Below are 13,482 nucleotides of genomic sequence, written 5' to 3'. Positions count from 1 at the left end.
TAAATATATATATATATATTTTTAAAGATAGGGTTTCACATATCCATCCCGGCTTCTGACTTGCTGCAGAGCTGGAAAGGACAGTAAGTTTCTGAGTTGGCTCCCTCTGCCTCCCAAGTACTGGGATGGCTGGTGTGTGCTGTCCAATCTGTGTGGTGCTAGGGATCGAAACCATGGCTTCTTGCATTCTAGGCAAGCACTCTGTCACCTGAGCTACATCCCCAGCCCTTGTTTGTGTTTGCTGTTGTTGTTGCTTTTCATAAACAGGGTTTCTCTTTTTAGTCTTGGCTGTCCTGGAACTTTCTTTGTAGAGCAGGGTGGCCTCAAACTCAGAGACCCATCTGCCTCTACCTCCTGAGTGCTGGGATTAAAGGTGTGTGCTACCACTGCCTGGCTTTGCTTATATATTTTATAGAGAATTGTACATTATTTGCATACTTTTGTTATTTTTTTAGATTTTACTTTTATTATTTTTATCTTATGTTACCTGCATGGGTGTGCATCACGGGTGTGCCTGGTGCCTGCAGAGACCAGAAGAGAGCACTGGATCTCCTAGATTTGGAGATATGGAAATTTGTGAGCTGCTCTGTGGGTGCCTTCAACCCCAGTAGTATCTCTCCAGCCCCTATTTACATTTACATTTTTAAGAATAAGAATTTCTGGGCTGGAGAGATGACTCGGAGGTTAAGAGCACTGGCTGCTCTTCTACAGATTCTGAGTTCAATTCCCAGCAACCACATGGTGACTTACAACCATCTACAATGAGATCCGGTACCCTTTTCTGGCATGCAAGCAGACATGCAGGCAGAACACTATATACATAATAAATAAACAAACAAATAAATCTTTTAAAAAATAATAAAAATTTCTACTTACACATTTGAAGTTTTTTTTTTTTTAATACTATCACCTGAGGACAGGGGCTGGGGTGTGGGGGGATGTTTTCAGAATTATTGGAACAGTTGATTCAGACTCAGAAACAGGGCTAACCGTGACTGGCATACTTTTTCTTAAAATGTACTTTTGAATGATAAGGTAAAAAATGGCTGGTAACTAACTGGCTTTTGATCTCTTGTAGATCTGTGTGGCTTGTGTGTTTTGAGGCCTGTTCTCTTGTGCAAGTTGTAAGGTTCGCCTCAGCAGTGCTCAGTGCCCTACTGAGAAAGTAAAAGGTAGAGTGAAACAGTAGAGGAAATTATCTCCCATGTGCCTTTCTAGAAAAAATAATAATAACATGACTTCCATTGCTGTCATTTGTAAAAGTCTCGGCCATGTAGTCAAGGCCTGTCAAGTACCTGCTCCACTGGTCTCACTTTCTGGCACATGTCTGGGGTATCCTGAGCGATTGGTCTTAGCAGGTACCCTGCGTACCAGGAATGTCTTTCCTCCAGTCAGCGGCCCCAGTCCGCTGCACGTTCAGAACCACCTAGAGCACATCGGAAGCATGGTGTGCAGGCAGCCTTTACACTCTGGCTTAGTGGGATGTCCTCTTCGAGAGCCACTGTACCAGCGTGCAGAACTGGGTAGGATTTGGACGAGAGAGGAAGAGGGAGGAATGGAACCCATTCCTTTCCACGTGAGGAACTGTAACCAGGTGTGTCCCCAGAGGTGACAGAGTGAAGTAGCCTTTGTGCTTTTGTCTTTGTAGGCATGGAAGGACTTTGATGAGACTTTAAACAGTTCCACAAAAGATGCGCTAATGGATGACAGAGACGCTCCTACGTACCATCTTCAGATAGAACCACAAGATGGATGTCGTCCGGGTGACAGCGTGGAAAGCAGAGTGACGCCCTTGCCTTCTGTCTCAGATGAAAATGAGAATCAGCTTGGCGGGGACGGGCCTGCGGGTGTGACTGGCAGTGACAGCACGATGGGGAGAGCCCCGGTGTGTGAACAGGACAGTCTCAACAATAACGAAAGCTGCCCGCCCGGCTGTGAGGCAGCCCCCGGGGAGACAGCAGAACACACGGCACGCGAAGCTCCCAAAGATGATCAGCCTTCCTCAGGACAGGAAAAAAAAACACCTGGAAAAAGAAGTCCAAGAGCCAAAAAAGGCACCGCTAAGAGGGCACCCCCTGGTAAGGCCTTCACGTTCTCTTACTATCCTTTACCAAAGCCAACTTGCCTTTCTGCTTTTAGTCCTGTTCTGCAGCCGCATCTGCAGGTCCCACCCTGTGGTTCTTCCCAGTGTCAGTCTGGAGAGGAACCATGGCCTGTTTCAACTACTGCCTTTATAAAGACACAGCTGTCTGCTGCCCTTAAACTTCCCTACTCCATCACTGGGGCCTGGGGCTCTGCCATGTGGTGGTCTGTGCTAGGACAGCTTCACCTAGGCTCTCTCTGCCTCACTCAGTAGGTGAACGGCATACATGAACTTAAGTCATTTCCGGTCTTGTACCAGTGCTGAGCTAGGCACCTGGTTTGGGTATCTCTTTATCTTTGTGTCTGACTCACCAGGCTCTCATGGGGAAAAGTCACCACTGGTGACTTTTGTACCTGGTTGTTTGTTGTTGTTTGGTTGATTGGATTTTTTGTTTGTTTGGTTGTTGCTGTTTTGTTTTTTCAGAGACATGACGGTGCTGGCATGCTGTTCCTTACAGGAACACACTGTACCCAGGCCAGCAGTGTTTGCAAGAGGATGAGCGAGTTAAGAGAGTGTTTCCTCCTCCCTTTTGCTCTGGTGTCCTCTGGCTGATATAAGAAACGCAGTTACTCCATATCCTGGGTTTCATTTGTAGTTTTAAAATTTAGAGTAAACTATAAAAATATGGGGCTGAAGGGGTAGCTTAGTAGATGAAGTCCTTGCTGAACAAATTCAAGAACCAGAATTCAGATTCCTTTTTCCTTTAAAATTGTATTTGTTTTTATTTTGTGTGTGCTGGTGTTTTGCCTGCATGTATGTCTGTGTGAGGGTGTCAGATCCCCAGGAACTGGAGTTACAGACAGTTGTGAGCTCCCATGCTGGGAACTGAATCCAGGTCCTCGGAAGAGCAGCCAGTGCTCTTAATGACTGAGCTCTCTCTCCAGCTGGTCTGGACGCCTGCATGTACCCTAGTGCTATTAGGTAGAGAAAGGATTCTTGGGGCAAGCTGCTACCTAGGCAAGCTCTGAGTTGAGCAAGAAACCCTGCCTCAGTAAAGGAAATGAGAGTGAATGAGGAAAACACCAGCCTTAACTTCTGGCCTATCAACCTCTGAATGCACATACCTGCACAGATATTCCTATACACACATGTGCCTACAAACATACAAGCACTCATAGAGCCTGTTAACTAGTCCTTATTTAATGAGGTAACCACAATTTGGCTCCAGGAAAGATAACTTATAACTTGACTGTTCATATTCCTTTGTCTTTTCTGTGTTCACTTAAAATTTGTAATTTTTGTTAAGGGGCGTGAATCAATTTTTTTGTAAAAGATCTGATGATAAACATGTACATAGTGTCATATGTATTACCTTGCTTTATTGTATAAACTGTCCTTAAAGGCACATTGACTCTGCCCTTCCAGTCTGATGGTGCTGTCTTTAAGAACTGAGACCTATCTGGGAGTGGTGGCTCACACCACTAATCCCAGCATTTGGGAGCTAGAAATAGAATTGCCAACCTTGACTACATAGTTCCAGGTCAGCTGACCATAGAGCCAGGGAGAAAGCCCAGCAAACCCCTTACCTGTTAGCAGTCATTTCCTCAGAGACATCCCACTTGCAGGCAATTGCTAATTTATTTTTTCTCTATACATCTGCCCTCCCTGGACATATTTTTATCAGAGATCTTTTTTGACTGGTTTCTTTCATGTGTCACATTTTCCTGGTTCACTCAGGTTGTAATATATATTTGTATGCTCTTTCATTTTATGGCATTTTTATTGCATGGATGTAGCATATTTCTCAGGTATTCATGTGTACACTGGTGGACATGTTGGCTATGATATTTTTGGTCCACTGTGATGCCTCTATGAGCATGTTTTTACTTCTCTCATTTATCATGGGAGGTGTTCTGCACGATGGGTAGCATTGTGTTTACCAGGTGCAGTGCTTTCCTATGTGGCTCCACCAGCTCATAACCCCACTAAAGTATAGGAGAGATACAGTTTCTGTCTCTTTGCCAACACTTGTCAATGTCTTTTTTTTTTTTTATAATACCAAGTTGTTAAAACAGAGATATAATTAACAGACCACAAAGCTTTCCTTTTAAAGCATACGGCACGGTAGTTTAATTATAGCCACAGAACTGTGCAGCCATTGTCGGTACTGGATCCCCTGTAAAAGAAACTATGAACCCATTAGCAGTTAATCCCCATTTCTCCAGTTCCTCAGCCCCTGGCAGTCAATGGCTCATAAACTTTGTATGACTTAACAGACAAGTTCAGATTAAGTGTGTAAAGATTGCCGTAACAACATTTGGTGTTTACTCAGCGCTAGTCACCATGGTATCTGTGCATCAGACAAACGGCTCAGGAAATAGCCAGAACCAGAGGTGGGCAGTGTGCCGAGGGAGATGGAGGAAGGCAGGCTCTTCGTCCTGCACCTTATCTCACTCTTCTTTTGCCCTTCACAATGTGTCCCTCTGGTCCAAGACGTGGAGGGCTGGAAGCTGGAGGAAAACAAAACATGGAAGTGCAGCCCAGAGTCAGGCCAGTAGAGTCAAAGCTGTGGGTTTGAAGCGGTGCTGTGCCTGATGCTACCCTTGTGATCTGAGATCAGGAACTCAGTTCCTCCCTGGTCACAACTTATCTACAAGGAAGCTGATACTGCATATCCTGCAGCATTGTCCTGGGGACAACAGCCCTGTGCATCAAGCAGCCAAAAGACAAGTGTGTATGAATGAGTTCTTGTGCTCGCGGTGTCACAGAACATTCTTTTGGGAGACAAGTTCAAAACTAAAAAGTAAATATGACACAGGGGAGGCCTAGGCCCTGCCCCAAATGACTTGACGATTTTGATGATCCCTCATGGAAGGCCTCACTCTCCCTGGGGAGTGGATGGGGGATGGGATGGAGGGGTCAGTGGGAGGATGGGAGGGAGAGAGAACTAGGATTGATATGTCAAATAAGATTGTTTCTAATTTAAATAAAATTCATAAAAAAAGAGGAAGTAAATCTGACTGTGAGTCTGCCTTAGCTCTTAGTTCCTTTGTCTGTGGTACTAAGAACTGAACCTGGGACCTTGTCCTGTGTTTAGTGTTAGGTAGAAAGTGTACACTGGCATGTTACTGATGTCTAAAATAACAACTGATGATGCCACAAAACATGCACTCTTAGTTGCATCTTATGTGTCTGACCTTGTCCATAGAAGAACCTTTCTTACTGGCCTCCAACTCCATGTGTCTAGTCCCATCACATGTGAATTCTGGGGATCCAAACTCTGGTCCTCATGCTTGTGTGACAGCAACTTTATCCATCAGCCTTGTCTCCAGCCCAGAATACATCCATTAGAAAAGAAAGGAGGAAAGAATTCCCCCTGGTCTAACAAATTTCCCCAACTCTAGAGACTTAAAACAGCAGACACTGTCTATCATCTGCCCTTGCTCTCTGGGCTAAAGTGAGGCTGTCAGCCAACCAAGTTCTTCCTAGAGCCTCTAAGGGGGGAGTCAGTTCCCCACTTTCCAGCTTCTCGCCCGCGGGTGGCTCCCTTCCTCCATCTTCCCGGACAGCCATGACCTGTAGAGTCCTGCCTATACCCCTTTGACTGCACTGCCTATGTTTAAGGGCCCCCGTAGTCACACAGATCCCTCGGTGATCCAGAGTAAGCTCCTTGTTCAAAGTCAACTGATGAGCAGTCTTACACCCATCTGCAGCTTCTATTCTCTTTGTAACGTGAAGGAATGGACAGATTCATAGACTTGGGCATAATCATTTGGGGGGCCTTTACTCTGCAGACCTGAAGATGTTTTAACATGATGATAATGCTTTACATAACAACTAAGTCTTTATAAATATTGTCATTGCATTATTTTCTAGAACCACAGAGGACTACTCAGTCAGCAGGAATTTATTGGGTTTTGCATACCATGCGCTCTTCAACTGCTGGTAAACCTGCCTTTCAGTTTTTTATGTTCCGGTGAGGGAGCTAAGTAAAAAGCAGGGGCAGCCTAACAGAGGAGGAAGCCTTACAGGGTCAAGCTCGCGCTTAGCAGTGGAGTGCAGTGTCCAGGGAGAGCTGTGAAAGCTTCCAGGAGGAACTGATTGATGTCTAAGCTGAGATAGGACAAACGAGATAAGGATGAAGATGAGCGTTGTCAGAGTAGCCCAGAGCGTATAGGGAGTGGCCTGTGTTTTGGCAGATCTCCATATCTTTTTTGGCTGAGGACAGTTGAGAAATGACAGAGTGCCCAAGATTTGGGCGATTAGCAAGGTTCAGATTATAAATGTACTGTGTTATAATCACCAACTTGGACCTTCCCAACAAGCTTGACAGTAACACAATGGGAGCCTCAGCGAGTGTACCAGACAATTTGGGGCAGTGGTATAGAGGTGAAGGAGACGGGTAAGCGGCTTTGGCAGCCTCTGTGTGAGGGATGCTGGCAGTCTCCACTGAGGGGGATCTGAGATGAGCCTTCTCTAGCCACTGGGGTGTGATTTCAGGCTTGCTTTTAAATACAGAGTCTGAAGTTGGGTGGTGATGGCACACACCTTCAATGCTAGCACTTTGAAGGCAGGTGGATCTCTGTGAGTTTGAGGATAGCCAGGACTACATAGAAAAACCCTGTCTCGAACCCCACCCCCCAAACACAGTGTCTGATTGTCAGTGCAGCTTTCAGATTCTGTCCCCAAACTACATTCAGTCCCAGTAAATTGATATTTGTTTAAGTAATGGAATTTCACACATGGTGAAAATGAAAAAAAAATTATACCTCCAAATTCATGTATTTTTTCAATTATATGTAAACATGGATAGATATAGACAAACGTAAAGATAAGGAGATATTTTAGGGGCTCCTGTTTGGATTTTTTTGAGACAGTATCCCAGACTATCCTGTAACTCACCGTGTAACTTAGATTGGCCTCAAACTCACAGTAGTCCTCCTGACTCCTCTTCCCAGCTACTGGGACACCATGACTGCTCCATCTCTCTCTGTCTCTGTCTCTCTCTGTCTCTCTGTCTCTGTCTCTGTCTCTCTCTCTCTCTCTCTCTCTCTCTGTCTCTGTCTCTCTCTCTCTCTCTCTCTGTCCTTCAAGGCTTATGTGAAATGTGCCGTGTCTTCTTTGGTTTTTCTCTTTCTTTACTCCAGATTTCTATGGGATCATGATCCCTACAAAGAGATAATGTCGTATTTTCGTTTGTTTAAGATAATTGCTTGCAGGCATCCTGGTCAAAACTACATTTGGTTAAAAGTTTCTTGTCTCTGTTGTTTTAAAAATGGTTATTCTGTCACTTGACTTTAATTGTTTAAAACAAAACAGAAAAGCAGGAAAGTGAACATTGGGCAGAAGCACAGAAATCAAAGTACCCACATAAGCAATGGGAAGTGAGGTGCTGATACAAGCCACAGGACGAGTCTTGAAAGCATTCACTGTGCTTAATGAAAGAAGCCACAGTAGACAGCGCTGTAGTAAAGCTGTTGAGTTCTGTACGTGAACAGGTGACTTGTATGTAAACCATGTCAGTAAAGCTATGTTTGAAAAGAATATGGAGGTATGTGTGGGGGGTAGTAATGTGCAGAAACAGGTTATATCTCTACAGCTCCACAAAATGTACAGGTTCCTGCTAAAGGACTGTTCTTTGTACCAGAGTTTACACAAACTGCACAGAGTGCTGTTACATTTGTTTCTCTTCAGACTTCACTGTCCTGTTTCTAAATCTTCCTTTCTCACTTCATTTTGTTATTCCAAAGATAATCCATGGTCAGGAGCTTCCAGAGAATTAGAGATCAAAGCCGGGAATTGGTTAAGGACATTTTCAGTTCGTTTCCTCTGGGAATTAATCTCTCTCTCTTCTTCCACAAAGAATTGCTGATTTAGGGAGATTATAAACCGTTTAAAATTCACGTCTTACAGGTGCGGACGGTGCACATGTGGATGTCAGAGGACATTGAGGCGTCAAGTCTCTCCTTCCACCTTCGCTTGGGACCTGGGGTTTGAACTCAGGTCTCCAGGCTTGCTCACAAGTGCCTTTACTTCCATCCTTTCCTGATTATATAATTCCATAGAAGGTCATTTAATTTTAAGAGTCTTGTTCACCTTCATGTATCTGAGAGAACCACGAAACATTTTGTATTTGATAGCTGATGTATTTAGTGTTCTTGGAATTAACTTGATAGCATGGTGGTCATTTTCCTATTAACCAAGTCTGTGCCAGAGTTGAAAAGCTATGTATTAATTTCCCATGAAACTTTGGCACCTGAGTTGTTTGTTTGTGGACAAGAAGTTTAAGAACTTATTAATTTAAGGTTTAGAAATGCGCGTAGCTAGTTGCATGCTTGGGCAAACCCTTCGCATATTTTAGTTTTTAATAAGACCTATTGGAGTATAGAACAGCTAATCAAATGTCTAAGAGGAAAATTAGAGATTCCCAACATTGGTGCTAATTGGTATGATCTACATAATTTAGAATCTAATTCCTGGCAATATTTGTGTGCACTAAGTGTGCCATGAATACGAAATGAAAACAGCCTGCAGCAAGCTCTAGAAAGTGACAAAACTGGAGGGAAGAAAGAGTAGGGAGCATCATCGTGGAATGGACACAGCTGCATGGGGTCGGCTGCTTTGAAACCTCAGGTTCAAGGACCGAGAGACCAGGCCATGCACGCTCTCAGTGGCACAGATTTGTTAAATCCCCTTCCGGTTTTCACAGCGTTCATTTTTGTGAAAGGCTTTCTCAGATCCACTAAACACTGAGTCCAGGATAACGTGGTGATGTAATGAGCCCTGTATTTGAAAGGAAAAATAAATAAACAAGACCTTTCTGTAACGTGTCATCTTTACATATACACAGGACTTCCCTATCACCTTTAAGATCAAGATAAGTCCCGCTGAAGGATGTATATCTAGGCTGCAGCTCAGTGTGACTTACTGAAGAGTTCAGTTAAAGCCCATCTTCTTTAAGTGCTCCGAAAAGCAAACAAGCCATAAAAAGGCTTGCAACCTTTGCTCAGGGAAAGTGCCCTTTCTGACACCTACCAGGGAAGAATGACTGGGTTCTCTTGGAGGTGTGTATGCAGCTGTCCAGAGTCTGATTCGATGGCAGTTTGTAAGCAGAGTGTTGCAGAATATTATTTTAGGGTGTGTTAATTTCGCTTATGCTCTGGAACATCTGTTTATTGATGCAAAGATGCGTTTTATTAAATAAAATTAACCTGCGGTCGGGAGTCTGGGGTCAGCAGCTAGTTGACAGGAAGTTGTAGGAGGAGCCAGGTGGAGAAGGGTTTATAATGAGCGGTGAGAAGAAGCACGAGGACTCCTTGGGAGTGTACACAGGAGGTGAGCTGCTTGCTCTTCAGCCTCTCTGGGAAGCGGGATTCTACCTCAACCTTTGAGTCTTGAGTTCTTACGCGGGGACAGAGATTTAAGTAAGTTTCCTTAGTAACTTTGAAAGAGTCGGTGCCTGAGGGAATAGAATTCCCTCAGACTTTGCTAGGCGGCTGCTGGTAGATTCAGAGTTACAGTTGCTGAATAGGGTTAGCTAGTATCTTAAAAGGCAAACCATTAAAATAGAAAAACAGCAGTGGAGAATTTAGCAGATGAGAGGTGTGTCCTTCAAAACGGTCCTGAGTGCTACCAGTCATGTATAAATTGCCATCTAAAGCTGGCATGTTGGTTCATGCCTGTAATCCCAGCACTTAGGAGAAGCAGGCAAGAGGATCACCCATGAGTTCAAGGCCTTCCTGGGCTATATAGTGAGTTCCAAACCAGCTATGGCTGCATGGTGAGATCCTGTTTCAAAACAATAACTTAAGATGCTATCTAAAATAAATCCTGGTGACAGTTCCAGTGCCTGGGAACATCATATGTGTCATCTTCTTTATTCTTTATCATTAATTACTTTCTTACTGTGTTAGTAAGATAGCATGACCCCAGCCCAACTTCACCACAGCCCTGCTTGTGCCTGGTGCTCTCTGAAGGCAGAGGCTGTGGCCTGAGGGCATGGGAGGAGACCCAGCCATAGAACAAGTGGTAATTATGCTGTAATGACATAATAAATCCCTTTGACCCCAGGTCAGGCACAGAAGACTTTCATATTTATCTTTCTCATAATACTGGCCCTACTGCTGGGACTACTTCAGTGTGTTTAGATAGTGACTCCAGTATTTCAGTGGGGGCATGCTTTCTATTTCTCGTGTCAGTTAGAAGCTAGACCTCACGTTTATGTTTCCACCTGATCTGCCTGCAAGATTATGGCAGTTGGACACGGCAGTTTTTGGTGCACCCGTGTGAAAAATAAGTTCCACAGTGAATCAGAGAATCACAGTAAAATCATAGAACTGGAAGTATGTTTTTCCTTTTACTATTTTTGTTGCTGTAAACATAAATTTGTCCTGCTAACCACTCATTCCCCCAAATGGTTCTGTTTATTTAGTGGCAGTAATTATACCCATAATGTGTGTAGTCTTTACTACTGCCTATTTCCAAACCCAAGTCACCCAAACATAATGTCTGTGTGCATTAAATGCTAATTCCCTTGTTTGATCTGTCTCTTTGACAGTCTCCCTTTGAGTTCTTTCTTGTTTTTTTCATTGCTTCCTTAAATCTTTGAGCATGTGGGAGGCTGTTAACTTATTCTTTGGTAGGTCTGATGTTTAGTCTTCCTTGGGGATGTTCTCCGTTGTTTGATGTCTTCCTTACATGGGCCATTCTGCGCTGTCCCTTTGTGTACCTGGCAGTGAGTCTGTGAAGCAAAGGGTAGCATTTCATGATCAGGTTAGCTGGGGTTCCTCTTCAGGGCTTTACAGCTTGGCTCCAGGCTCTCCCTAAACAAACGGTTTGTGGTTCTGTCTCAGCTTTCACTGTCTTCTTGATGCAGAGATTAAGTTCATCCAGGTGAAAGCCCAGGGTCTCCTCAGGCTTTCTCTAAGCATTTTTCTTTCCCAACAATTGGGGGATGGCTTGATTACACAAGCACTCTCAAATGCCCTGGTTTCTTGAGGGTAAATTTATACCTGGCTTTTCCTCTCTGGCTTTATATGTCATTTTGTGACCCAACTAGTTGTCATTTGACTTTCTGGTTGCATAATGCATGCCACTTTCCTGCTCTGGAGGGGTTCCTAATTAGACAAGGAAAAGACAGTCCTTCAGGTAACTGAGACAGGGACGAGGAAGAATGGGACTGCCTCTTCTGCCATTTTGCTTTGAAACCCTAATTCTAGGGCTTCCATCACACTATGTTTACCTTGTCATTGCTAGCTTCTAGATGGCATCCTTTAGGTCTCATTTGTCTGTGATAATGTGTTATACTCATAGATTTTGCCATTAAATGATCCAGTCACACTCTTCCCCAAGCCTGGAGCCAAACAGTTTCATCTCAGCTGTGTTCACATATGGCAGATTACTGGAGGGGCATGTGTACCCGGGTGCAATCGTAGCATTCAAGGCAAAGACTGTTAAAGGATATCACAGGGTTCTGCAGAGTACCTCTCGACAGCCTTCAGGCAGAGGCTCTAAGCTGAATGGATCAGTTATGTGCAGAGACACAGAACTGAATAAATGTATCTCAGTCAAGATGAGCTGTCCAATCCCTGCCCCAAAGTTGTTCCAGATCGTTTTTAAAAATCAACTAACATGGTTTCTCAGCCTTTTGCTAAAATCAAGTATAAAAGTTAAGTTAAATGTTAACAGACAAATGTTGGAGCTTAATAAAGTTGACAGGTGTTAGGTTAAATTAGGGCTCATGAATCTGCCTATCATCTGCAAAATGTATAAATAGCATCACCAAGTTGCTTGGTGGGTGTTTTAGCTATAACTCACATGGTTTTGCAAAGGAAGGTAAATAGAGTTTCTTGTTTCTCTCCAAGCATCTGGGTTCATGCACAGCAGCAGAGAGCTTTACTTATATTGAGTGAAACTTTATAGTGGAGGAGAGATTACATGTGGCAGTTCATGGTTTTTATGTTCTTGCTTAACTAGAAATGTGCTTTTACCAGAAAACTTTGTATGTAACACAAAGAAATGTAGTGATAATTCATGAAGCATTATTAAGGTACTCAAAGTAAAACATTTACAAGGCTCGTAGGACCTCATTCAAAGTAACAATATCAAAATTGCCTTGAAAGACACATAGAGAACAGTGAGCTTCTGTGTTACAGTGTGAAAGCCCAAGTAGCTATTATGCAGGCATCTAGTACAGTAGAGAGGTACAGGTTCACATGTGTTAGTCCGTAAGGCCATGATTATGCCAGTGTTTCTCTTCCTAATCATTTCCCTACCAAAGCAAGCCCATGAAGGATCCAGTGCTGAGAAGTGAAATCTGAAGCCATGGGAAGACTGAAGGAAACTTGAGCCCTGACTAAGCAGAAGAAGCCAAGCTGAAAGACAATCACATGTTACTATATGGAGAGTCACTTGTGTTCAAACTAACAGTGTTGGTAAACATTGAACTAAGTGTTTAACTCTTCTGAATGGCTCTTTTTGTGTATTTGTTTATGTTTGTTGTTCTTGTTTTTTTGTGGGGGGAGGCTGGGAATGGTCTCTCATGTAGCCCAGGTTGGCTGTAAGTTTCCTATGTAGCAAAGAATGACATTGAAACTGTTCCTCCTGCAGTGCCACTGTGTCTGACTTGCAGCATAGGTGTTACTGCGTCTGTTACTCACTGCAACATTGGGGGTGAAAGCTTTAGTAGCCTTTGCCTCCAGATACTTTTTTTAAAGCCAGTCTCCCAGATAGGCCTGTCTTTTCTTTGTTTTGTTTTGTTTCAAGACAAGAGTTTTGGAGGTTGTCCTGGAACTCGCTCTGTAAACCAGGCTGGCTTTGAACTCACAGAACTCACAGAGATCCGCCTGCCTCTGCCTCCCAAGTGCTGAGATTAAAGGCGTGCGCCACCAACACCCGGCTTTTTTTTTTAATTAATTAATTTATTTATTATGTATAAAATCTTCTGCCTGCATGCCAGCAGAGGGCATCAGAGCTCATTCAAGTTGGTTGTGAGCCACCATGTGGTTGCCGGGAATTGAACTCAGGACCTTTGGAAGAATAGTCAGTAATCTTAACCGCTGAGCCATCTCTCCAGCTCGAGGTAGGGCTGTCTTAATGATGTTTTAAATGACAGTGGGAGGGGGGAGCACATGCACACCTTACTTTGTCCAGCGGTCTCTACTGTCTCATTTACTGCTCACATGATCTTAGAAAGTTGATGCTATCTCTCCATGCTGCAGAGAAATGGAGACAAAGTTAGAATCAGAGTTTAATGACTTGGCAGAACTACAGGAAATAAGGTTGGAAGCAGGCTGCCTGGCTTCCAGAGCATCCATTCTCTGGCTCTTTGGCAACAGATAGTTTTCCTCCCTCCGTTCCTTCTTCCCTTCTTTCCTTCTTTCCTCTCTTCCTTCCTTCCT

The 13,482-nt window shown here is 43.8% G+C and overlaps 1 protein-coding gene across 2 annotated transcripts in view; it reads left to right on the top strand.

Annotated features, from left to right (window-relative positions):
• The window catches only part of Cnst (consortin, connexin sorting protein), a 73,093-nt gene that overhangs the window by 26,288 nt on the left and 33,323 nt on the right, over positions 1–13,482 (top strand). For both annotated transcript variants that reach the window (XM_040737226.1, XM_040737227.1), the window contains one exon: positions 1,649–2,078. In XM_040737226.1, the coding sequence (XP_040593160.1) occupies positions 1,700–2,078 (379 nt within the window). In that variant the 5' untranslated portion in view covers positions 1,649–1,699. The remainder of the gene's footprint in view (positions 1–1,648; positions 2,079–13,482) is intronic.

This window comes from Mesocricetus auratus, unplaced genomic scaffold, assembly GCF_017639785.1.
Source record: "Mesocricetus auratus isolate SY011 unplaced genomic scaffold, BCM_Maur_2.0 Super-Scaffold_100676, whole genome shotgun sequence".
Classification (NCBI taxonomy): Eukaryota; Metazoa; Chordata; class Mammalia; order Rodentia; family Cricetidae; genus Mesocricetus; species Mesocricetus auratus.
This window is presented reverse-complemented; position numbering and strand designations above follow the sequence as displayed.